General features: G+C 46.0%; 1 protein-coding gene across 2 annotated transcripts in view; it reads right to left on the bottom strand.

Annotated features, from left to right (window-relative positions):
* The window catches only part of DNAJC7 (DnaJ heat shock protein family (Hsp40) member C7), an 838,484-nt gene extending 810,782 nt beyond the window's left edge, over positions 1-27,702 (bottom strand). The window contains exons 1-2 of one of the 2 annotated variants that reach the window (XM_069634489.1): positions 27,550-27,695; positions 6,578-6,730 (exon numbers count right to left, since the gene is read on the bottom strand). In XM_069634489.1, the coding sequence (XP_069490590.1) occupies positions 6,578-6,730; positions 27,550-27,647 (251 nt within the window). In that variant the 5' untranslated portion in view covers positions 27,648-27,695. Of the gene's footprint in view, positions 1-6,577; positions 6,731-27,549 lie in introns of both variants that reach the window. The other variant, XM_069634491.1, reaches the window with a different exon arrangement.
* Positions 27,703-27,996: the final 294 nt, after the last annotated feature.

Below are 27,996 nucleotides of genomic sequence, written 5' to 3'. Positions count from 1 at the left end.
GGTCAAATGACCATGCTCCCATAATAAGAAGTGCTTCAGCGTGGTGGACTGCTTTTAGCGGAGCCAGGTGAGCAGCTGGGATCCCTGTCCGAAGAGCATTTCCCCCATTGATGTGCGATACCACAAGGGCCTGCACTAGGGTCTGGAAGTCCTGTGGGAGGATGAAGGGTATGATTTTCAAAGGGTAGAGATTCTGAGCCAGGCTATTTGGGCCTTCTTGGCTATGCATTTCTGGAAGGACAGATTGCTGTCAATGATGACGCTTAAGTATTTTGCTGAGTGAGAGTTGTGGATCAAACCCTTCTAGGCGCATATCATTGAGCCATTGTTGAACAAGTTGTTTAGCGAGCGGACCGATGAGGACGAATTCCGTTTTGGATGGCTTTAGTTTGAGGTAGAATAAGAGGTCAGCACATTTACTCTTCTATTGAACCCCATCTGTCACTCAACCCTCTCATAGCTCACTTGTACCAATTTGTATGAGATATTTTTGTATTTTTCACATACCACAGAGCTTAAAAACAGCAACCATGGTCTGCAGGATTCTAATTGTTTTCTTCCTGGATCTATTGCGTCTCAATCTTAAAGAGATTAATTAAAAGAAAACTGCAAAGACGTGAATTAGGTCTGTATAGTAGTGCTTCAACAATATGCACTACCCAAAGCATGCTATATTGTGGCAGTGCTCTTGGTGTAACAAAACATCAGGCTAGGTTCTTATTGTGACCCTATCCCGGATTGTACAAGTCAACCATTTCAGTAGCCTATAAAAAAGGTTCTGCCCACGTTCCTCAGGACAGTCTCCGATCACTATAGCCCATATAATAACCAATTTATCATTTTACATTAATCAAAAACAAGAATAAATACTTGCTAGCCGTGGTCTGGTCCAAAAGTGACCTTGGGGCAGGCTTCCTCTCTGCACCTAGTCAAGAGATATATAAAAGCTCAAAAAACAATCAGATTTTACACCAGAGCTTGTATACATCTTGGTTTACTCCAATTAGTGGTTATTAACGCCAACCCGGCATAGGAGCAGGCAGCACTTGCTCCCCTCTATCATTCTAATATTCAGATAAATAACCGGCTTATCCCATCTGCCTGTAGATAAAAGTGCATCTATTAATACAGTTCCTCAACAGGATCTCCATCGTTCTGCTACAGAGGTCCGGACACTTATTTTATAAAATGGGAGAGTTGTCAGTATATTCCCTCTATCTTAAGCCAAGCCCTTAGGACCAACACTTGTCCATTAGCGTCATTGGTTCAACTGTGTATTACAATAGAGGTCACTCATCACCATGGTTAGTTTGCATCACCATCACTATCTGTCAGCGTGCCAGAGCCCACCAAGTACATTTAAAAAATGTGCTTTGGTTGATAGAGTATACCATGCACAACACTGACGCGGTCTCATGATAGAGTAGACAGTGAGAATAGGCATAGCGTTTACTGCTCAAATAGTGAAGGCTGCCCTTCATCATGAGGAATGCAGGCCGCCATCTTTTACTATACCCAGTGTGTATATGTGCACGTAATCGGGTACGCGTCGCTTGCACCATTAGTGATATTGAGCATCAGTTCTACAAACAAACATCTGGGACGACGGGTACCACATTCGCTCCATCACTAACAAACTTGTATGTAGCAAGATTTGAACAACCCATTTGGCCAGCAAATCGGCCTGTGGGCCAGGTATACTGACAAGATCCTTATGATTTATGAGGAATATCAACAATCTGTGGCAGACTTCATTGCGTGGCTGAGCAGCCAAAATAAGTACCTACATTTACCCATACTGCGAGCAAAGAAATAACACATTTTCTAGATCTAGAAATCAATGTCTCTGAAGAGAACCTTTCCACCTCGGTTTTCTGAAAAACAACAGATAAGAATTCAATTCTAAGCTACGAAAGCTTACATCCCAGATTGTGGCGAGATAACCTGCCCTTCGGGCAGTTCTCGAGGTTCCGTCAGAACTGTTTCGACATACAAACCTATGAACAACAAGCACGGGGCGTCCGAAGCGAAGGGCAGACAAAGAAAAGGGCAGTTCCTGTTTGGACCTGTTCGGACCAGGAGGATTCAGGGCCAGACCCCCTGCTCAGACAGCAGGTAAGCAAGCACCAACATGCGTTTACTCCCTCTGTCCCCACAGGCCATCCCCACCACTCTGGTCCCCCTGTGCTGTTCCCTTGTGCCCCCCACCTTTCTCTCACACGTGTTGCCCGTTTTGCTCGATTCTTCTACCCTGCTCCCCCTGCGCCCCCCCAGCCTACTTCTGCAGGAGTCTGTCCTGATACATTCTGGTTTCACCATCTTTTGGCCAATGCTGGATTTGACTTTCATGGACTTCATTGATTCACAGTGCGTCACCCTTTCTCAACTCTCATGCTGGACTTCCTTTGCATCTTGTACTCATGGTAGCCCTGAATCATGCTGTTCCCATCTTCATCTTGTATCCTGGCTTGCAACATTATGTGTTACTACCGACATCTGCAATTGTATCCGCTCTCACCTCTTGCCTCCACTCTTTTTGACCGCTTACTCTGTTCTTTCCTCCTCCCCCTCCCTCCGACTCCCACCCCCCACCCCCATCTCCTCCCCTTACTTTCTTCTATGCACTTACTCTATCAGAATTGTACCTGGACCTAGTATGATAGCACCCTCATCCGTCTCCTCCCCTTACTTGTTTTTTTTCCCCCCTTTCCAGAACCCCTCCTCCCCGCCACCCTGCCACCAGCACCATCTGAAATTACATCAGGCCTAGTACGATAGTCGCTTGTTTTGTTCCTCCCCTCCCTTTCTGCACCCCTCTCCCTCACCTTTTGTTTTTCTCGGCTCTACCAGAAAGGTCTTCAGCCCTACTACGGTAGTCACCTGTGTTTCCATTTCCTTCCCACTCTCCCCCTCCCTTCCTTATCTATGTCTTAGCTCTTGCACTATCTGAAAGGTCGTCAGGCTGAGTACGATAGTTAATTTCACAATAAGAATGTCATTTTATTTTCCCTCGTTTCACTCCCTTGCCTTGAAGCGCTTTGAAACACATTGTGTATAGGCACTATATAAATAAACTATCATATCACAGCTACTGCCCACAAGATAACAGAAGAGGGGTTATCTGCAACGCCTTTGCAAACATGCAAGAAAACAGGCCAGGAATATTCTGCGCGATGTCCCTCTCCAACAGGGACAGCGTTGGTCTGACATGGAACGCATTACAACAGTATTGAGCGACTCACCTAAAGTGAACGCCCATCAAGCGACTTTGGCCCATATTTAATGTTGGGAGCACCAATATCCCACTACCTAGATACGCAATTACCAAGCAAATAAGCATATGGGATGCCTTGGTGCATTCATATGCCCCAGTGACAGATGACACACAACCAACAATATGGAACACTGACAGTCTCCTTGTGGGAATTGCTCAGTGTGCAGAGAAACATCACAGTCGACAGAAATTGATGTGGTATGGCGATCCCTGTGGCGCCAAACGCATTTTACAAAGTGTAATAATCCCAATGTTAATCCATTTAATAACGTGTCAGTGTAACCCGAGATACATTGTGATGACAACCGTAAAGAAAAGGATGGTGGAATGTAAGTCTATATCAGGAGAAAGAAACTGACCGCCCTTATGGTCAAACACTTAGTAAAATTGGACCACACAGAAGACGAGTTTAAAAAGGACCATCATAGAAAAGATAATCTGTCCAGCACAAGGTGGGAACATACAATCCCTCCTGTTCAAATAACAAAGATGGATTTTCAGGCTCCATACGACACTAGTGGGATGAACAAGCAGATCCCCTGGCAATCACTTGTTTTCAGCACTTGATTAAGAACCATGCCAGGTAACTAACTAAACAGTGGGTTATGTCAGAGTAAATTGAGTGGAAGATACCATTGTTATCAGTCCCACAATATCAAACTGACTGAGTGGGTCAGGTGTCATGATACACACACCACATACTGAGGAGTCGACTCAGCCATAACCACAGTATTTTTGTTAGGTTTTCACGACTGATTGAAAAAAGCAACGTCAATCAACTAGGGTTAAATATACCAAGGGGCCAGTCCCCCAGGATCTTACTGAGTGCATAAATACTAGTCGAGTTGGTATAAGTAGCCATGCCAGTGAACCCCATTGAGTGGCTTAACTGCTACCATTATGATTGATTAGCAAGAGTTTGCCTAATATTACCAACAGCAACTAACAATTTAGGCTCAATTATGTGGGCATATACAAAAGTCAGGAAACAACCGGCATAGTGAAAGACTGATAGAATGACTGTGAATTAAACTGAAGATATCAATGTACCAGTCCTCCAGGATTGCACCGAGAGCTTCAATACTCGATAAGTTGATAGAGTTGCTACGCCAGCAAACTACATTGACTAATATGTGGTCACAGCAATATGATGCTCAATATCACTAATAGTGCAAACAATGCATACATATGTGCATATACACATTTAGTTTAGTAAATGATGGCCCACATTTCTCACGATGGAGTGCCTTCACTATTCGAGCAGTAAACGCTATGCCCATTCTCACTGTCTAGGCTGACGCAGCATCAAAGTTGTGCATGGTAAACACAATCAACCAAAGCAAAAGCTTTTAAATATACTTTGTGGGGTCTAGTACGTTGAGAGATCGCAAGCCGTAGTAAGGGAGATGCAAACTAACCATGCGGGTGAATGAGCATTATTTTAATACACAGATAACTCAATGACGCCATGGGATGAGTGAACTCCTTAGTAACATGTCGATGGGCTGTCGATGGGCTTGACTTTAGATAGAAGGAATATACCAACAACTCTCCCATTTATAAAATGAGTGGCCGGACCACTGTAACAGAACGATAAAGAGATCCTGTTGAGGAACTCTTTCCAATAGAAGCACGTTTATCCACACACAGATGGGATAAGCTGGTTATTTATGCGACTATTGGAATGATAATGGGGTGGTAGCAAGTGCGGGCAGCTCTTTTTACTTGCAAGTACGCCGGGTTGGCGTTAATAACCACTAATTGGAATTTACCATGGATTTATACACACTGGTTCAAAACCTGATGAGTGTTTTTGTATATATCTCTTGACTAGGTGGAGAGGGCAAGTCTGTCTCCAAGGGCACATGTGGACCAGACCACGGCTAGCAAGTATACATTCATGTTTTTGATTAATGAAAAATGACAAATTGATAATTATATGGGCTATTGTGATCGGGGACGGTCCCGAGGAAGGTGGACAAAACATTTGTAGGCGACTGAAACCGGTTGACTTTTACACAATCAGGAACAGGGTCACAATAAGAGCCTAGCCTGATGTTTTGTTACACTAAGAGCAGTGCCACAATATAGCACGCTTACAGCAAGAGCAGTGCCACAATATAGCCCGCTTTGGGAAGTACAGATTGTTTAAGCACTGATATACAGATTCATTCATGTCTTTGCAGTTTTCTTTTAATTAATCTCTTTTAGATACCATAGGTCCAGGAGGAATACAATTAAAATCATGCAGACCATGGTTGCTCGTTTTAAGCTCTGTGGTATGCGCGTTACTTGGGACTTAAAAATACAAAAACATCTCAAAAATGGGTACGAGTGAGCTATAAAAGAGGGTTGAGTGGTAGACGGCGCTAACTAGAAGAGCCAATGATTTGAACCCTCTCATTCTATCCTTTTCGTAGGCAGCCAGCACACCACTTTGTTCTAGGTACAGAGGGTGGGTCTAATAGGGACAGCTAGTAGTGGGTACTGTCCCTGTTTATGGTCTCTACTTGCCACCTCAATCCTCTCGAGCAATGGACACGATTGCAGGGAAGTGGAGTGCATGTTACTACTTACATTGAATTTCTAAGGGTCCACCGTCTTGTGTGACAGAAAGCCTTAAAGGCAGACCACTAGAAAATATTGTCTAGTGGCCCCCATTGGTGCTTTGCGTTTAGTTTGAGGTAGGTAGGTAGGCATCGACATCCAGGACTGGACGATGGCTAGGTAATCGCAGAGACGAATTATGTCCTGCGCACCATTTACTCTCATGTACAACTGAGTATCATCTGTGTATTGGTGGATGGCTATATCGATGGATCTTGGAGGAGAGGGTCCAGAGGCTTCATGTAAAGGTTAAAAAGGATTGGTGAGAGTATAGAGCCTTGGGGGGACTTCGCAGCAGACCTGGAGTCAGTTAGAACACAGGTTCATCTGGACAGCCTGGCGTCTGCGTAAGACAGGAGGAAACCAATTCAGGACAGTGCCAGAGAATCCCATCCGGTCAGCAAGGAGGGAAAGAAGGATGCAGTGGTTGACTGTCGAATGCAGCCGAGAGGTCAAGGACGACGAGGTGGTATGAGTCACCCTGATCCATGATTTGGAGAGCATCATCCACCACCTGGATTTCCTTAAAATAAATTCTGCAAAACTCAGAGTAAACTGCCAATATTTCAAGTATGCACCATATGAATTTCAGCTCAACTAAGCTGGATAGACATTGAAGACGAGATCTCGTTATCAGCCCTAGGACCCCTATGTCTAACACCCACGCCATCCCCAAGAAAACCCCACCCAGCTCACCTGCACTGACGCATGGAGTCCCTCCGCCTCTGTCGTCGACCAAAGGCGTCAGTGTGACGCCGAGCTATCCCAATCCGCATTGCCACTTGGGCGTTGGCAGCCCTGGGCATAGGCCTATGGGGCCTGTTGGGGAATCCTTCCCCGTGTGCAGACCTATCAAAGATTGAAAAGGGCATTAGGGAGTTAAGAGACAAACATGCTACTATGAAGGACAAGGGTTTCTTTTTAAGATTTTGAAGAACTTAAATGTTTCATGTGATCATTTCTCCAAGTTACGTTCATCCAGAAGACACAAAGAGCAACTAAATACAAGGAGTGTAAACATCAATGACAGTTAATATAGAAACAAAGTTTCATCTCGGATCAGCAAAGAGGCAGAACAGTAATACCAATCTTGCCTTTTGTTTCACTTGCACCTTTTTTGGAGAGCCGTCAGCACACATAGTGGACCCACTCAACGCCAGCAGACTTGCCCGCGCTTTGAAGCCATAGGGGCTGGGGAGAGGAGAGAGACACAGCCAGGTCAAAGGAAGCAGATCCGGGCAACCTCAGAAGGAGCCGTTTACTTTGAGGCTAGTTCCTCTCTAGACGCGAGTACAAGTGGATTCCCCGATTGTATAGAGACTAGAGGCATGTAGTGTAGCTTAGAAGCAGAAATGGCTTTACAGCGTTTTTAAAATAAACATCACTGGTTTAATTATTTGAATACTCAACATGCTCTTCACTTAGATGATAATCGTGTTATTAAGTGATGATATAGCATAACATATCTGCTCTTATACTTGCTTAAGAAAGATAAGAACCCTCTACATTAAAATGATAATTCTTTGTCAGTGTATATTTAAAGCAATGAGTCAGAATGCTCTGAGTGAGTCAAGAAAATTAATTCCCTGGCTATGTGTTTAATCGTGCCGATGGCACCAGAGCCTGGGTCGGACTTTCGTTAGCGCTGGACGACAGTGTTTTCAGACATGAATGGCGGATGACCAGGGGTCACTTGTCACAGCCTCGCAAGGGGTGGAGGCAAAGGATTTGTGGTCACGCCTGAATCATAGGCACTCAAGACAGGTGGACAAGTAGATTTACAAGTCTGTTGCCCAATCACAGTAAGGCAACATCTAAAACAAATGGTGTCTTTGATAAGGAAAGGGCTCAACTGAAATAGACTAGGTGGGGATTACGCTCCAGTTTAAACATAACAAGGTTCCTTCTAAATAGGAGTTATACAGCCTTGGCATTAATACTTCCAACAATGAAAAATAAAACAAAGTGTAAATGCCTGGATGTCTGACAGACAGCAAACCCAAGCACAAATCCTTGCGAAGCCAGGTTAGAAATAGCTAACTAGGCTCCCTGAAGCAGTTCCAGTTTAATTACAGAATCCCCACTCAAGTAACTTTGTGAAGGCTGCACTGAGTGTTTCCGTTGACCCTGGTAATTCGATGGAATTGTTGCTACGTTAGCCCATATGGAGGAATTTGTCTCAAAAGCATATGGATTCAACTTTAAAAGTACAGAACAAGATCTGGGCTAGTCTAGCAAAACCACAATAAACATGGTTAGAAGATACCCCTTCAGCTACCATCAAGGTACACTAGAGGCTCACTCCTTTGCTCTGGAGACAGTAAATACACCAGGGGTTTCGCATTCCACCATTCCGTTAGCTTATCCAATGTGAGATCCTCTTCAGTCAATTTCTTATGCAGCTTGAGTTTTGGAAGGTGTGACAGAAGATGGGACTTTGATGGGGCTGGAATATTAAACCAAACAAAAGGCATGGAGATGGGCACCTTTAATAAGCAACCTAGTGGTTGATATTAACAATAAAAGCAGGTATCTAAACAGACTTTTGCTTACAGGAAACAGAGTTCTGCTCCTAGGAGACTTGAACCTGGGCCTCTATGACAACTCAGACACCAATGCCTTAGCCATCCAAAATACCATATCAGAATTAGGCTTCTCCTTGAGGATCTCCAACCACACACACAGCAAAGACAGAATTCTAGATTGGGTAGCAGACTTCAATTGCAATACCAAAATCCTAACCAACACGCCCTACGCCTGGTCAGACCACAATGTCATTTCATTTGAAGTCAACTGCCTCAAACAAGAGCCTTCCAAGGACATCCAAGCCCCGCCAACACTAACTAGTAACAACTGACTCAAATCTCACTAGAAAGCATACTCCCTCTACTGCAACCTATCACCAGCTGCCACCTAACTCCAACCCATCTATCCTGGTTGAAATGTACAATCAAAAGCTACTGAAAGCCCTTGACAAACTAGCCCCACTCAAACTAAGAAAAGCCAAACCCATAGCTCACCTCAACGAATGGTTCACTACTGAACTAAAAACACTACGCAAAGCCAAGAGAGATGCAAAGGCGTCCTGAAAAAAAATAAAAAAATAAAACCTCCATGCAAAACAAGGACAACTTTACAACGGCCGCATCCACTTACAAAACTGCCATCATAGAAACAAAAAGGGACAATTACAACGCTAGAATCCTCAATGCCAAGTCCAGCACTAAGGAGCTCCTTAGCCTTCCTAAAAGAGCTGGAATCCCCCCGAACCACTCCAGACTCCTGCAAGAAAGATGCCCTTTGGTGAACCAGCATCCAAAACACCCTCCTCAACAAGATTACATTACACCAATCTAAAATCGAAACTAAAAGAGCCAGCCTGTCAACCACCTCCAAAAATCACAACGGCAATACTATAACACCCCAACCCCACAAAACTCCACACCTACTTCCCAAATCAAAGCATTCAAATTCACTCCCGTCACCATCATTGAAGTGGAGTCCATCATAAGAAGCTTCAAGGCCTCCTAGTGCCAAGGAGACATGTGCCCAGCCTCCATTAGTAAAGAAGGAGCAAAAGAATTTGCCCTTTATCACGTCCTTTATCAATGCGTCCTTTGCCTCCTGCATCATCCCCAAAATCCTCAAAGACGCTTGGGTCATGCCCCTCATCAAAAAAAAAAAAAAAAAAAAAAAAACCTAGACCCCAATATCCCCACCAACTTCAGGTCGATTACCACTGTGCCTTTTCCTCACCACTGTGCCTTTTCTCCTAAAAAGTTTAGACAAAGCTGCATATATCCAGATCCAAAATCACTGAGACGAACAACCTCCTAGGCCTCAAACAATCGGTCTTCAGACCTAGGCATGGGACAGAAACTGCCCTCTTGGATCTGAAAATCCAAATGGATGAGGCTAGGGACATCGTTACTGGACCGGTCGGCAGCTTTCGACTTGGTCGATCATAACATCTTAACTAACCACCTCACCACTGCCGCCGCCGCCTTATCCAACAAAGCTGCAGCCTGGGTCAACTCCTTTCTGGCGGACAGAACCATGAGGTTCTTTTCCCTCATGGCTTCAGCCCTCCCCCATCACATGCAGAGTCCCACAGGGCTCCTGCGCATCTCCCACTCTTCACAATATTTTTACGAAGCTCCTATTTGACCATCTAGATGAGTTAGGCATATCATACACGAACTACGCGGATGATACGCAAATTCTTGTCACTCTGTCAGGCGATTACCAATCCGATGCCTCTCTTAAACGAAATGTACAGTAAAATACAAGCTTGGATGGACGAACATGGCCTTTGTCTCAACGAGGACAAAACCGAGCTCCTCCTCATCGGATCTAAGCTAAGACTCCACAAGTTAGGACACAAATATGGCTTTTTCAACATTGATGGAAACCTCATTAAAGTCGACAATGAAGCATAAACACTAGGATTCTACCTCGACTCCGCCATAACCCTCCAAAGACAAGTCAATGCTACCTCTTCCTCAACAGCTTACACCTCAAAACGTATAAACGCCTGCAGACCCTTCTTGAATACCAACAGTTGTATCACCCTGGCAAGAGCCCTCATCCTGTCCAAATTGGACTACTGAAATACGCTCTACCTGGGTACCAGCCAGAAGAACATCCACAAGTTACAAGTCCTACAAAATAACGGTTTTAGAACAGCTCTCAATATACCCTGATCTAGCCACATCTCTCAAACCCGTTGTAACACCAACTGGCTCTGTATCCAAGATAGGATCACTTTCAGAACACTCATGATCACCCATAAGTGCATCAACAATTCAGCCCGAAGTATCTGATGAACAAATTCTCGAGATAGTAACCCACGAGATCCAACTACGCCCACTGCCTCAACATCCCGAAATATAAACTCTCCAAAGCAGGTGGATCCAGCTTTCCGGTGTTAGCGGATAAGACCAGGAACAAGCTACCCACAGCACTAAGATTTGAACCCATGTTCCTATCATTCCGGAACAAATTGAAAACTTGGTTGTTCTCCCAATCAGAATAAAGAACTAAGGCACACCCCTCTCGACCAAGACCTGCAGCCCCACCGATTTGCCCATAGCTAAAGTTGATGCGCCTACAGGTCTCCTCACGCTGTTGCCATCCTCTTCCTTAGCTTTGGCTTGAACACGTATCTTTTGTATATTGTATTTGCTTCACCCTGTATATTACTGTATAATTGTATATCTACCTTGTATCTTATACTGCATTATCTATTGTCTTTGCACATTATTGTAATCATGTATCCAAGTAAAGCACTATATAAGCAAAAAAAACAAACAAACCAAAAAAGAAGAAAGGGGCAGGATACATGGCAGAAACGTTCGGATTAGTGGAAATATTAGCCACGCCTAAACTTGGCTTTGTGCAGAATTTGTGTACACAAATGCTTACCTTGTGCTCAAGCTATGGCATAGTACAAGTTTGATAACAGTGGGGTAGCCTTATGAAGCAGCAGGCGAAAGTAGTACACTGTACTTGCTAACTCGGATACATTTGTAGCCATCTGGAATAGTACAAAGTGCAGCCCGAGGTTGCGAGAAGGTCTACTGTGGGATTTGGAGATCAATTTGGTAATCGCATGCTGGGTATCAGTCCGTAATAATATGGCCTAGAGCAATAGGATGATGTGTTCTTTAAAACATGCAATGCTTCGTGGGGAGCAGCGTCATTTGGCATTTCTTTTTCTCAAGCTTTGGCTAAGAGCACCATTACACCTTTCAGAGCCAATCCAGCGGGGCCTAATTTTAAGCAGAGACCAGTTGGTAGAATATCCCTGGCAATGGAATCTCAATATGGTAACTAGAATCACTTGGAAGGTACCCTGTCCGAACTTTACACAGTGCCCTTCAGAGTACATGTTTTTACAATACACTGTACACTCTGCGGAGTGTCAAGACAGATAAAGCAAAACCCTTTCAAGACAACAGACACAGGATCATATAACAACTTAAATAATATTGCACGTCAGTTGACAAGGAGCATTGCATAGAAAAAGAACAATCACACTTAAGTGACTATTTGTATTCTGTACAATGGACATATTCTAACCCCCCCGTCCAAAACAAAACATTTTTAAAAAGTACACAAGGTTCACTACAGTTCAGATGACACTTGCAGCAGATGTTTAACTCAGGTGAAAGCTTTCCACCCCAGTTGACCAAAGATGTTGGAAGACAAAAGTCAACGCACTTGAGAAAATACTTAGGCTAAGCATCCCAACGTATCAAGTAGCTTGCTTCCTTTGAGTCTTCAAGAAGATCCATAAACATATGTAAATTAAGTTAGTTGAAAGTTTAAGGAATAGTACAAGGTTCGAAATTAGGATTCAATAAGCAGGAGCTAAAACCAGCTCCAGCTCCTGGGTGTCTGGCATCACCCGGTAGGCAGGAGCTAAAGCTGGTGAACCAGGAGAGAGTACATAACGCACCACGAATCCAACTTCTTGCCCATATTGTATGAGCCATTATGTGTACTAGATGTGTACACATTCTTTATTAACATTCAGATTTATTCAATGTTAACGTCACATATGTACATTTGGAAGACAACAGTTAGCCTGGGGAGCCAAAAGTAGCTTTTGCATGCAAGCTAACCAAGCTCTTCTACGCTAAAAGCAGGAGCTAGATAGCTGCCAGCAGTTTCGCACCCTGTACTAGACAGCAAACTCCATCCTGAGATGGATTGTGGAGCCCACGCGGTGGAGCCACGGGTCCTTGCGAAGCCCGGTCCTTGCTGTCAGCCAAACTACTGAGGACATATGGTCAGCTCCCAAATCAGAACAGCCCAACAGCTCTGGGTTCCACCTGACAGCACCCACCCATCGAGAGTCACTCGGAAAGCGCCAGTTGACCAGATCTGAAGTGCGTACTGTAACGCTGCAGTACCTTCCACCCAAGCTTACTTTACCTGGAAGCGACGTGCCTCTTGCACTCCCCACTGCTCGAGAACCCACATGGACCGTGGCCCGATCAGGGACACTGACGCATTGCCCTGCCCGTCAGACAGGCCCAAGTCAGATCTGCCCGGCCGTGGACAAAGATACCGCCAAACCCACCTTGCATAACCCGCCTTGTGAGGGTGCTTATGATGGCGGATCCCAAAAGCGAAGACACACCATAATCAGCTAGACCCTCAGGCCAGATCACTACAATCATTTTGGTCCCCAGTAGATGTGCCCCCGGGCGGCGCGGCTGTGTCCTGGGTCGCAATCCACAAGGGATAGCAACAAAGAAAGGCTGCTACAGTGGAAGACTTGCCCCCCCGATTCTGGTGGCAGGAATAGCAAAATAGACATGACGGAGCGGAGGAGGGGGCCACATCCGGACTCCAGCAGTGCAATACAGTAAGGAACTCGTGATCCTGGGCACGCACCACATCAAAGAACGCAGCGTGCGAACTTCATAAGACTATTCGAGTGTGCCCAGCTCAGAGTTCCTTTGGGGAAAACACGAGACTATAGGCGCCCGGGACACAAAACTATCCCATCACTGGAGAGACACAGACTCACAGGTCAGCACAAAAAACTAGGGCATCCTTGGAAAGACGATGGATGCCTCTCGAAAACTGCAGTCCAGTCATAACTATTTGACTGCCACATTAAACCTGGTGGAAAGTGCCAGGGCTGGAGACAGTCCTACATTGTTCTAGACCTGACGCACCAGGGCTAACCAGCAACCTACGGTAGTCGTCGAGCCCTTCCATATTCTGAATAACAGTAGGCACTGAGACAAAGAATCAGACAGGAGTTCGACCACCCGGAGGAAGACTGCTAGCGCCACGAGGCTTCGCGGTGTGTTACTTGCTGAGCAGCACTCTGCTGAACCCTCGGGGGCCAAACATCCTGAACACCAACCGGGCCTCTGGACGCCAACAATTCCTCCCCCCCACCAGGGGACCCGTTGGCACAACCTCCCGCTTCACAACATGGACCAGGACAGACCCAAAAAGACATCTACACAAAGCAGGATGGACCAATACACAATCACCAATGCGCCTGTAATGGTGGATCAGGCACCACACTCCGAAGCCCCGGCGGACACCCTCACACTGAAAGACACGATAGCTGCCTAAGCCAACTCTCGCTCCTCAATGGAGAAAAGAAATGGACTGCATCACAGCGGAGGTCTCCTTTCTCCATCACGACCTACAAAAGTTCACCTCCCGTACGGGAGAGGCTGAACAGCGTATTTCGGGGACAGAGGATGGTATTGGGGCATCAACCAGCAATTGTCACAAGCGCTAGCTCGCCTGAAGACCCTAGAATCCCGGGTTGATGAGGGAGAGCAAATCACCCCGCAACAATGTGCGCATCCTTGGGCTCCCAGAGGGAGCCGAGGGGCCCAGCATGGAACTCTTCTTGGAACAATGGCTGGCGGACATCTTTGCACCCAAATCCTTCTCTGTGGAAAGGGCTCACAGGATGCCATCCGGTAGACCCATTTCGGGGGCACCGCCTAGAACAGTAATTGCCAAATTACTAAATTATCGTGACAGAGACGCTCTCCTCCAGATGGCTCGCACGAAGGGAACAATTACCCACAACGGCTCCCAGATCGCCTTTTTCCCGGACTATACCCGTGAGGTGCAGCGTGCCAGACAATCATTTGAACCACTGAAGAGGCAATTATCCTCCATGAATGTGAAATATGGACTGTTGCTTCCAGCCCAACTACCACATAGGAGGCACTGTACACTTCACTGACCCGCAGGAGGCTTGTAGATGGTCCGAAAACCACATTGGAGGCGACGGGACTGCGCCACCGGCAGGGAGGCCCTACCCTCTGCCGGATCGACCCCCTCCTGAGAGACTCCCAGAGAAGCTGCAACGACTGGGCCCGGACCCAGAGATGGACCTCAGAAGACAGCCGCCTGGATGAGGACAGCACAGTGGACTGTGGTGAACCGCACCAAAACGTTTCTATGGACCTGTTGCTGTGCTCTTCGAACTTTGTAAGAATGAAGGTTTCCCAGTACTCAAGGTAAGTTTATAGTTTCTTTAATGTCCAGGTCCAACTCTTCCATCAAACATTAGGATGATTGTAGGGGAAACACGAAAGACAAGCATAAGGGAGAAACACCGGGACAGCCCCACACCCCATTAACACCTTTGCTAAAGGACCAAAACAACCGTCACTACTAGAACCACTGAACCTCCACATGACGACACCCTCATCATTCCACAAGCTCATAAGCCTACATTATAACACTTCCCCCCCCTCCCTTGGGAAAAACAAAAATAAAACTAGGGAAAAATGACCAGCATCCACCCAAGTTATCACAAGACTAGCACTGCACTACTAAACATGGCGGCCGTCCAAATCAGCAATCGCAGCACCAACACCATGAAAACTCTCACTGGGCCAACCGGACCACAACAATACCCTACAGGTCCAACCGGACCACAACTATGCCTGACCACTACACACCACCAATGACCAACTCCAAATCAAATGCCAATGTACTTCCCAAAGTTTCCATAACTAAAATTCCACCAACGACTACTAAACCCCTCGATGGGAACCTACAAGGAAGAAGAACAAAGAAATGCACTTGCCCAGTTCTGAGCTGCCCCTTGGATCCCGGGACTGCCACTCCCAGTCACACAGTTCATCAAAGAACACAACTACCTAACAAACCAATACCACCATCGCACAAACATCCTCCCACTCTGGTCTGCACCCCAGAGTCTCAGAACTGCCACCTCTGAGCGCAAACCAGCTCACAAGAGCACAACAAATGCCCAACACCACCGAGGAAACAGGCAAATCTAAACAAACAGACCTTAACACACAAATCTTCCAAGGTAATAACCAAATATCCTATCTATGCATTTGATCAGAATTGGCTTACTGACAAGTAGCAACACACCCCCTTCTCCACCGGTGGAAAACTAACTAGGGGCAACTTGTACCACTGCCAGGTCAACATGCCATAGCATGGCATAGAACACTTATGTCGCACTCTGTACAAACACCTAATGGAATCATGGACCCACCCGGCATCCACAGCCCACGAAAAATGGAAACGGACCCAACCCGGTATCCATGTCTCACGTAACGATACTACAATCAACACTGAGCACCCCACCGAAAGTCACACCAGGTTGAACTCAATTGCAGCAACTAAAACTCGAAACTCAAAAATCCGTCGCAGTACCGACAAATAACTAAAACCCATAATGCACTAGCACATTCTATACCAGAACAGCATATCTCGCAGACCAACCCGGCATCCCTGAAAAAAATTTTTTTTGAATAAGTTCACATAGTAATGAACCCATGAAATTAAAGATGCAACATAGACTCACCCGGCATCTACAACTTGCACTGCCAAAACCGCAATCCGAACATAGGCACCTAAACTCCATTACCACATAAACGCCACGTACACTCACACCCCTCACAACACAATGACATGAAAACAAACATTATTATGCATTTCACACAATTATCACATTTCTTGGTAAAATTTGCTTACAGTTAACATTCATTACATTCCCAATAAACTTTTCCCGAAAACGTTTACCCGTAGACCACCACCCTCAGGTCCAAATATACCAGTCCCCTGGAAACACCACGCGCAAGTCCAAAATCCAATGTCACTTACCTTACAAGATAAGTTCCAACCCCTTAGCATTAAGGAAATATCCCCTTATTCCCCATGGAAAAAACTTTTAAATAGTGACAATGCCTAAAAACCTAACCAGGACCTAACAATGGACTACAAGGCCACAACGTAGCACAACACTGTAAACAGACAACAGCCCCCACAACATCACCCCTTACACTACCCAGGAGTCATAATCTGCATCCCACGGTAGGCCACAACATCAACGCAACAACACACTGGCCCAAGACACTAACCTGCCATGAACAATTGTTCAATAATGTTCCAATCCGTGCTGTTCCTTGAAGTACCCAAACGTCAAATCCCAGAAGTGATACTGGCTCTCTCGACTTCCTACGCAGGTACCGGAACTTCCATTACACCCTTCACCGTCCTCTGCTGGACTTCCACTACCAGGACAATGCGAAGAAACAGTAGTGACAGGGTGCACTGTCCTCTGCTGGCACACCCTACCAGGACAACCCACAACCCTGACTGCGCACGAATCGGACAAATAAACATCCATGACATCTCTCTTGACACCAAATTTCCACGTCATGTGATGATCCAAAGTAGCATCCGGAAAGGAAATGCGAAGTTTCGCGTTAACTTCCACGCCACTGTGGGCGGGACAAGTCCCACAAGAACACCAACGTCCTCGGCGGTAATTGGCTCGCGAAACAAACCTTGATGGCGACATCATTATGCCGCTAGGCACCCCGTTGTCCACAACGCTACCCGTTCTCGATGAACCACTCATCATGGGGATGGACGGCCTACTAGGAGAAGGAGCAGGCACCCACAATCGCCAGCCCCGTTCTTGCTCCCTCTCTGTCCACGCCAGGCCATCCCTGCTAGACACGGAAATACGCCCCGGATGGGGACCAGGCGTCCACAACTGCCGGCGCACGGACCGACGTCTGGACTCCCTCTCACCACCAATCTCCATGCGGGTTGTCTCCAGACTGATCACCCTACTACTCCAGAGAGCCGAAGGAGACACCCCAGGTGTCACCAAGCACCGCCTCCCAACCGCTCTGCACACGGCCGCTGACCGGGGAACCACAGACCTGCCAGAACCGCAGATTATGAAAAATCCTGTGCAGCGCTCCCAGCCACAAGATTAGCAGCAGCCAAACATAGGAGATGTTTAACACAACTCGACCTGCTGCTCCTTAAGTCACAGACCTTCCGATGAAACAAAACTACCGCCCAGACGGTACTCGCTCCTCTGCCCAATCCCAGGCAGTGCTACCATCACAAGACCTACACATTGGAAAAGGCAGACCTCCGTGCTTGAATCCGCTCGGGGTGCGGGGCTTCCTCAGGGGGCAGTGTTCTCCGGTGAGGGCTGCACCCCCCCCCCCCCAGCAGCACCAGACGACATCAGTGAGACCACCTACCATCCCATCCTCGTCACCAGTGTAAGAAAGGTTTCCCGGTACTCAAGGTAAGTTTATAGTTTCTTTAATGTCCAGCTCTTCCATCAAACATTAGGATTGTAGGGGAAGCACGAAGTAGAAGGGAGAAACACCGGGACAGCCCCACACCCCATTAACACCTTTGCTAACCGACCAAACCAACCGTCACTACTAGAACCACTGAACCTCCACATTCCACACGATGACACCCTCATCATTCCACAAGCTCATAGGCCTACATTATAAACTTCAAATTTGAACTTGCCGTGTAATTACCACAGGGACCGAGTGTGCCACGGAAGCTAATTTCTTCACCCCCCCCTCACTTTCCCTTTTTCTTACTCTTTCCTTTCGTTTTTTGGCTCTACCTCTATTGGGACTGTTGTAGCAGAGCCAGTTTCTAGGTTACTGCACACGACCGGTGGACCGGCCCTAGGGCTGATTTTGGATGGGCTATGTTGTTGGGTATTGCTGCCAGCGGTTCTTTTGGATTGGCAGATGTTGTTCGGGCGACAGATGCTTCAGGTTGGGGCGGTGTATAGGGAGGGAGGGCTGTTAATCCATATTTAACAGGCCCATGTTGGGACTGGTTATCCGTTTATAGGGGTTGGCCACATGGCAACAGCAAAATCAGAGTACACTGGCTGCAACACACGCGAAGGAAACATGCAGAGACGGGGGAGGGGGGGGGGGGGGGGGGGAGTCTACTGGGTCCACGATACCCACCCAGAGCCTCACAAGACACCAAGACTACACATGGCACTCGATAGGGAGATATCTCTAGTGACATGGAACGTTAATGGGCTGGGTCCAAGCATTAAAAAGGAGGCTAATCCTTCAGTTCCTAAACAGATACTCCCCCGACCTTGCCCTCCTCATGAGACTCACCTGCTTGGTGCCAACACCCTTCTTTCGAATGTCCAACTACTTACAGGCATATCACGCCGGGTTCTCACAGGGAGGTAGGGGTACCATGATTCTTATACATAAAAGAGTCCCATTCCAGCGGAGAAAGGTGCAGACTGACCCACGTGGCAGATTTGTCATGGTTCTCAGAGACATGTGCGAGAGTAACTGGGGTATCATAGCGGTCTATGCCCCCCATCCCACTCACTAGGAAACTCTTGGATGACCTCCAGCTATCAATACTTACTGAACGGGTGGACAATTGGGTTCTGGGAGGAGACTTTAAGTCATGGAGGTGGACATGGATAAATCTCATAGGGGTATTAGGAACAGAGACGCCCAGACAAAACTACACTGCTTTGTGGAGGCAATGGGATTGGTAGACACATGGAGGGCACTGCATGACAGAGTCTGGGTACTCATTCTACTCCAATGCTCATAGGTCATTTTCCAGGATCGACCACCTCTCTCGCGAGATATGGCCCATCGACCGCTGTCCGCAAACTTCCTCGCGAGAGGCATACCAGACCACTCCCCATTACTGATGACAATGAAAAACGGGCAGGCCAAACCCGAGACAACCTGGCACTTGAATGCATACCATCTGGGAATACCCGACATTATGGAGAGTCTCTCATAAAACTATGGATTATTTTGAACTTAATGAGGGTTCGGTGGAATCCCCAGTAACGATATGGGAAGCATACAAGACGGTCCTCCGGGGGGAGGCCATCTCCCCGTTGTCAGCATATCGCCGAAAACACACCCAAGAGATTAAGGAAGCAGAGAAACGCGTGATCAGGGCAGAAGAACAACTCTTGGAGTCTGGGTCCTGAGCCTCACAAGAGGCCCCAGTAACAGCACAGGAGGTTCTCGGAAACCTCGCCTTAGAGAGCACACGCACCGCCCACTGGTCAGTCCATAGCCAAATATATGAAACTGGAAACAAGGCAGGCAAGACTCTGGCCTGGCTAGAAAGAAGAAATAGTACCAAGGGACAGGTACACGCTATACTCGCAGAGGGAGGTGGGGGGGGGGAGGTATCTTAACCACAGACTCAGAAATAGTCGAGGCATTTGCTGCCTTCTATGAAAAACTCTACTCTCTCCCCACGCCCCCAGAGGGGGACCGGAATGGGCACCCAAAGCTTTCTGGACTCAATCGAACTCCCCAGTCTCTTGGAACCACAGATACTCGATCTCAAATACGAGATCACAGAAGAGGAAATATTGACTGCGCGGTCACAACTCCAATTAGGGAAATCCCCCGAGACCAATGGATTCCCGATAGAAAACTGGAAGAGGCTTACTGGAAGAGGCTCGGGAACGCAATAACTGGACACATGCACCGTATGTTCCTACAAAGTAGAGATCAGGGACGCCTCCCCCAAGACCTTAGGAGAACATGCATAGTAGTGATCCCCAAGCCCGGGAAGCCAGCGGAGCTTTGTGCATCATACCGTCCCATATCTTTAATAAACAGGGAGGCTAAGATACTTGCACGGGTCCTAGCTAATAGACTAATGGGTTTGATAGGATCCCTGTTACACCCGGACCAGTGCGGGTTCATGCCCGACAGATCTACCCGGATGAACCTGCGTAGGATACATCTCACCATAGAGCAGGCCTCCACCATCTCTGACCCACTAGCACTCCTGGTTGTGGACTTCGAAAAAAAAGGCGTTCGATTCTGTAGGGTGGGACATTATGTGTCGGATGGGTTTTGGGCCGGGATTCATGTCCTGGGTGAAATTGCTCTACGATTCTCCAGAGGCGGTGGTAAGGGTGAACAAATAATCCTGCAACGATTCTCCAGAAGCGGTGGCAACGGTGAACAACAAGTCCTGCAAGGTGTTTACGTTGGGGCGTGGGACCAGGCAGAGATGCCCCTTCTCCCCATTGCCATTTCTCCTTGCTATAGAGCCGCTGGCAATACGACTTAGAACAGATGGGAACTGGACCAGATTCTCCTGGCCCTGGGGAAGAGTAGACCATATCCCACTATATGCGGAGGACCTCCTTATATATCTCGGTAACCCCACAGTGTCGATCCCAGTGGTGTCGCGTATTCTTTCCGAACACCAAATATTTGAAGGACTCCAAGTTAACAAACAACTTTTCTTCCCACTCCAGGGAGGGGACGCTGCAATCCCTGAACAAATGCCCTTACAAGATTTCGATTCTAGGCTTCAACTGTCTTGGTATACACATTAGCCCGGTCCTGGAGGACTTTCTCCAGCTAAACCTACAGCCTGTGGTGAATAGATTCACGGATGACATCTCCCACTGGCACACCCTCCCTCTGACACGAATGGGCAAGGCAGCCCTGTACAAAATGCTAGCACTCCCACGTTTCCTGTATGTCCTCCAGAATGCCCCTTTCCACATCCCCCAAACCACATTTGCGGCTATAGATGGCATCCTCCGGAGGGTACTATGGGGCGAAAAGCAACCTTACATCACCATTAAGACCCTGCAGCGCTCAGTATCGGAGGGAGAGATAGGCTTGCCGTACCTACTACTGGGAGACACAGATTGGGGTGGTGAATGACTGGATACATGGAGACCCCACACTCCCGCACATTGGGCCCGAGAGGAGCACATTAGACCCGATCACTCCAACTCAGATACTATACGATGTAAACAACAACATGTCCGGGCTATCTAAGAAGACATTACATATCCGTCGGGCTTGGGAAGAAGCTCACCAACACATTAGGTGGAAAAATAAACCGACACTTGGCCAACCATTGTGGCATAATAGAGACCTCCCTGAGATTCAGAAAATGGGGCACCTCACAACCTGGGAAAGACAGGGCGTCTCCACTCTTGCAGATGTGATACGGGATGGACACCTTCTAGATTTCTAAGCTTTGCAAAAGGAATTTGGTATCCAATTGGGCGACTACTTTAGACATATGCAACTAACACACGCCATAAACACCCAATTTTCCAATCTGAGTGATATCCCCAAATGTTCTCCCTTCGAATCCAATGTATTCCCCGAGCGCATCACAACCAAAGTCACCTCCACGTTATACCAGGTCCTTCATTTCTTCGTAACACAGGAATTGCTTAGTCAGAGAGAAAGATGGGAGAGGGACCTAGGCCCACTGAGGAATGGGTGGAGGCACTAATGTTCCCACAGGGAATTGGTATTGATGCCAAGCTATGGCTGATTCAACTCAAGATATTACACCGAGTGTACTATTCTCGCACTGCGATGCTATACTGGAGGTGGATAACGGGGAATGCCTGCATTGCAAAAGAGCTGACGGCACTTGATATGGGGCTGTGACATAATCCAAAATTTCTGGAAGAAATGTATTGACAAGATCTCTAATGTCCTGGGGTCACCAGTTCCACGTGACCCAAATTTGAAACAGCTGGGGATATGGGGCGAGAGACTTCAGTCATGAGAAAACCTTTCTTGCAGTGGCACTGGGTGTGGGGAAAGACAAACTGCTGCAACCTGGGGCTCACCGGAAAGATTGAGCATAAGCAGATGGACAACGAGGTAGATAGATGTGCTTCCATGAAAAGACGCATCTATAAGGCTAGCGGATGCCCCTGAAAGTTCTGGGGGAAGTGGGAAGATTATTGTGGATGGCATAGAACAATTGGCCCCGGTAACCCTGGGGCACCTCTGTAGATGCATTAACTGACCTGGTCTAGTGAAGAGGCGCTCAGGTGGCCCTCTTGGACTGTGCCCCCCCCAGGAAATGACTCTTGCTGTTAAATGCTGCATACAAACCGGTCACACGAATGCTGGTAGGGGGGGGGGGGGGAGATAGTGGTTTACCGTTGTTTTGTATCGTTTCAACAAACTTTTTTTTTTTTAAAGAAGAAGGTTCAGCGAGGACAGACTACCTCATTAAATGAAGAAAAAAAACAGACACTGCACTACACCCCTCAAACCACCCAGTCAATCCACCACCCTTTTTGCAAAGGCAAAGGATCCTGATCCACCTCGGCATGCAACAATGCTTGGCAGATGTACTCAAAACATGATTATATGAACCCTGGACCATTCTCAGTTATACCTCTAACCCAAAACTTTCACCAGTCTACCTGCACAATAACCATCCTGCCCTCCTCACAAATGAACTCTTAGTAACATACATTTCTATTTCGTTAATCAGCATATTGCACTAATCGAACCCTACTGTGTACGGGTCTTGTAACCAGGTTTCATTTTGTTCTACTACATGTAGACTCTTATTACGATTTGTAACTGATTTTTAGCGACAGTCGCAGATTAGAGCACCTTGTCCCCACATGACCTGTGTCCCAGATTCCAGAGAAACGGAATCTGGGTAACTTGGCCGGAACATCAGATTCAAAGTTTATTTAAAAAAGGTAACCAAGAAGTGTTGTAAATTTAAAAAAGGCAGACTGTTGTCTCCTAATTCTTAATCATGTCCTGCGTGCCAATTTATTCTGGTGAATGTCAATTCTTCTATTGGGACTGCACGTTATGAATAATGGGCTGTTATGCAAGGAACTTGCCATTAGTTCCTTAACCTGGTTTGGTGGTCTATAGATGTTGGAATGTTCGCAGCGGCAAATTAAGCCAACTGTAGTAACCAGAGCCAACGCAACGCCCATGCGTTTGAATCCTGCCAGTAAGAGGGCAACAAGCAGTACTCAGAACTAGATCTACTCAGAAAACAGCAATCATAAAAATCCAAAATTCAATGGACTGCAGACAGCACATAGGAGAAATCATCATTGAAGCTTCAGTGGCCACATTCTAGTATTATCTGGCAAACTCAATCTTTATGAAATTAGTAGAAATTAGATTCAAAGAGTGATAGTTCAAAACAAATGTTCTTAGGATGTGAGAACTCATGATGAATTGAGTGAAACACTTGGTCGATTTGCACCACAAATGTTTACTTGGTGGTTTGACCACACTACTATTATTTACCTATTTATTGATTTTTGCATTTTCAAAGCGCTCACACAGCCCACGGGCATCGAGGTACTTTTACAGGAATTGTTTTTTAGTTTCGTAATTGTTTTTTTTGTCTTAAGTTGCTTATTTATAACGCACTTAAATACCCAGAGGTTTCTAAGCACGGACCCGGGGATCGAACCTGTGTTGCTTCGTGTCGTCTTGCTTCCAAGGCGAGCATGTTGCCGCTGAGCTATCCTCCCGGGATGAAGTACACAAGTCACAAAATCATAAATTGGTTAAGAAAATACAACAGTAAAAATATTGAGAGCAACCAAAATGTACTTTATATTCCACATTATTCTCCTTAAGCATCAATAACATGTACTGAATGTGTCTTTTCTTAAAGGATAGATAAGTTTGGACAAAATTGCTAGCGCAGTACATCACAAAATACCTACTCCTATAATTGCTTATTCAAAGACACCAAAAGTATACGTGATTTTTTTGTAATAACCAGCAGTTTAGGCTTATAAAGTTAGTTCAAAACAGCGCCAGGTCAAAAGTTTAATAACCCCTCTGCCCCACTTTAAAGTATTTTTTGGTATACTCACTTGTCTTCCCTCAACTCAACTACTGTTCTATCCTCTTCCTTGGCCTCCCTTTGTTCATCTTTTATTCCGCTATTCATTTATTATTTCAGCTCGTTACTCCTCATCTCGGCTTCGCTTCTCTCCTTTCATCTGTATCTTCTCATCCACTTTTTTAGCTTCGCCCCTTTTACCTATTCTCCTTGTATACATACCCCTGCCCGTCCCCTTCGTTCCCAGTCCCACTTTCTTTTCGCTGTCCCTAAGCCACCCTGCGCCTCTTCTTTTCGTTCTTTTACACTTCTTGTGCATAAACACTGTAACACCAATGGATCCCCCTAAGGCCCGCGTAATGCTTGCAGGATCTTCCTAATCTGCATCAATCACTTGATCAATCACGAAGCATATTTGTAAACGTGAAGTCTCCTCCGTGAGAAAATGAAGCGCCGGCACCTCAGTTGCTCACTTGGCTCCACTTGCAATATCATTTGCTGTGTGTGGGTGTGGAGCCGAGCAAGCAACTGAGGTGCCGGCGCTTTACATCCATTGGGGGTCCCATCCTCCCGAAGATTTCCATTTTGCACCATAGGTGCTTGTTCAACATATACACTGATTCCAGTGGAGGATTTGGGGACTTACTACTGGCCCATATACGTTGAGAATAGGGTGGAGTATTCACTCCATGCCCTACGTCCTCAAGAAGGTCTCTACCGAAACACGTGTCGACGCTTTTTTGTGAGAGACATCTGGTCAAACTTGGTACCAGATATACAACGACACCTGATATTATGGACTGGGTCACTGTTTAATGTGATAACTGAAAATAATTGGTGTAACAATATTTCCAATGTTTACTGGTGTAGTAAACACTCTGGTGTTTTATACTTGAATGTCTGAATGAATTGTGTATGAGGTTGTGATTGATGGTATGAACTGATTGTTTTTTACTGGATTTTATGATATCAAGGTTGATTTTTCTTGTGATGAGTTTATTGAATAAAATGTGATATATACTAAATTTAGCTAGTGTCATCCCGTTCTACTGGTCCACTTCTTTGCTAAAATAAAAGCCAAGGACGTATACGTTTGTGGGTGGTAATTTTTTTTTTTAAGTGTGAATGATCAAGGAGTGACGTATGCTGAGAAAAGTGTGGTAGTTTATCAACATTATTATTAACATAGAATTCAATATTTTCTCCTTAGCAGTACTTTCTGATTGCTACACTGTGACAGAAGAGGAAACGTGATCTGCTGTCAACTAAGCAAATGTATCCCATGGGGCCAGTAAAACCCATTTACTAAAAGGGGCTTGCATTTTCCTTTTTTGCCTTCATGTGGTATTATGCATTCTATATGCTAATTAATACGTCACTTTTTTTATATTTCCGCTCATGCACAAGTCTGAGCCTGCCCCACGACAACTCTGACATTACAAAGTTTGGGGCTTGCTTTCTGGAATAACTGTATTCACTCTGGAATATTCTCAGCACACTGATTATATTGGCACACTCACTCACCAAAAAGCACCGTGGAATGAAATATATATTATATTGGTTCCACTCTGCAATACATTAATAATTCCGATTTCACTTTCATTTATTGCACATAATTATGATCTTTAAAAAGGTGGAAACTGATAAGACTGTGGGTCAGAAATTCAAGTTGCAAGCTAATAGTCAGCAATAAATAAAACTTTAAAATATATTTTTTTAATTAAACAAAAGAAACTCACTCGCCACCTCCATTCTATGCATGCATACAGCACACCGTTTCTTACTCACCAAGAGTCAAATATCACTAGCTAATGGCTAGCACAAATGTTGCACCATGGTTCTCTTGGTAGATGCTTCCCACATTGTTAAAATGTTTCTACACTTGATTTGTAATTGCCATAATCGTTTAAAATTAATCTTTTGAAATATTAGATAGCATGTAGAGTGTTCCATCAAGCATACTTTTCCCTAATAATACATAGCCGGTCAAGTGGCACAGCGAGTAGAGCGCCCGCTTTGACACCCGTGCAGAGCCTGTTAACGCAGGTTCGAATCCCGGCGGGGCCAGACTCAGCCTTTCATCTTTCCGAGGTCGATAAATGAGCACCACACACCGTGGGTAATAATAAGCAGCGCTCAGATACCTGAGGGTTTGTAGCGCTATATAAAAGCCTAATTATTATTATTATTATTATTATTATTATACCTGGTATTAATTAACACTTATCAAATTTGCTTTCCTATTAAAAAAATAAATAATAACCTAGTGTCAGGGAAGGAATTGGGCCTGAACAAGACAGAGCCACAGAGCTGGTCCGTGTAGACCCGAGGGCCACCCACACCACCGACATTACGCCCACGTCTCCCCAGTAAATTGTGTCCATCCCCCAGCACTGCCTTGCACGCTTTAAAAGCAGCAAGTGTCTAAAAATCTGCAGGGACACTGCATACAAAAAAAAAATAATAATACACACTTCCTATTAGAGGATAACATTCGGTCCAGCTGTCAGTAATTGACAGCAACCCACAACGCACCCGAATACTCTTCATACTACAGCTTAGCTCAATAGCCATCTCTGCTGACAACCGAAGCGTTGCGTGAAGTTATAAATACTATTTGCATGCAATGAACTTCATGTCTGTTCAGATTACGGTCAGATGGCCATTCAGCCCGCACATGCCTCGAAAGCAACAAGGCGCTTTACAAATATCAAGCAACTTAACATGCCTTCTCCAACAATTCTGCGCCCTCACAGCTTGCAAGATTGCACGCTGCCATAACCCTGACCTCTCAAAAATGTTTCCCCCAAGCAATCGTACCGGCTCCCTCCCTACCGATGTCACATACTACCCTCACTAAGCACTTCCTCATAGCCAGGTAGCTATTACACGCATGCCCCTGGCACGCCACATATACACCTGTCAAACGAACCCTTGACTTGGACTCTAAACTCCACATCTCTCCCTTTTAATATAAAAGTGAAACCACATCGTAAATCATCAAACTCCTTGCCTCACCTCTCAAAACTGTCAGGAACTTATATTCATCAAACCACCCGAAATGGTTACATCTCATGCCAATGGTAGAAACTATACTTTAATCACTTAATCCTCACCTGCTGCTATCATTGCACATTTCCCTAAAGGCACCTCCTCACCCCCAGTAGCTCTCTGCAGTCATAGGTTCCCCTCCCGTTTTCCAGGCATTAAGGCTGCACCCTCACCTCTCCGTGTCCTCTTCTTCCTCATCGTCGTCATCCTCTATCATTTCCACCTCGTCTTCATCTATCACCACTTCGTACTCGCACCCTGCAGCCGCCATCTTACTCGCCGGGCTACACAAGGAGGGGGCGATAAGAACGGGCACTTCCGGGAGACAACAGCGCTGGGTGCAAGTACATACCACCTCCGCTCGCCAGGAGAAGACACGCAGGACCCCTTTTCTATGTCTACGATTATTCTTTCCAAACGTCATGAAGTTCATAGAAAGAAAACACTCGTCTCGAAGATCTTTCTATTCAATAAACTAGTTCTTTACTATCCTAAACCGACATCTATGTTAAATTAACCCCTCATTATCCTTTGATTCTACTTGAACGAACCGCTTCAATATGTATTAATTTACCTAACGTTATCTTAACTGGACACCCATCTAATGTGAATCCAATATT

This window comes from Ambystoma mexicanum, chromosome 13 (genome assembly GCF_040938575.1).
Source record: "Ambystoma mexicanum isolate Mex_15411 chromosome 13, UKY_AmexF1_1, whole genome shotgun sequence".
In the NCBI taxonomy this organism is placed as follows: Eukaryota; Metazoa; Chordata; class Amphibia; order Caudata; family Ambystomatidae; genus Ambystoma; species Ambystoma mexicanum.
This window is presented reverse-complemented; position numbering and strand designations above follow the sequence as displayed.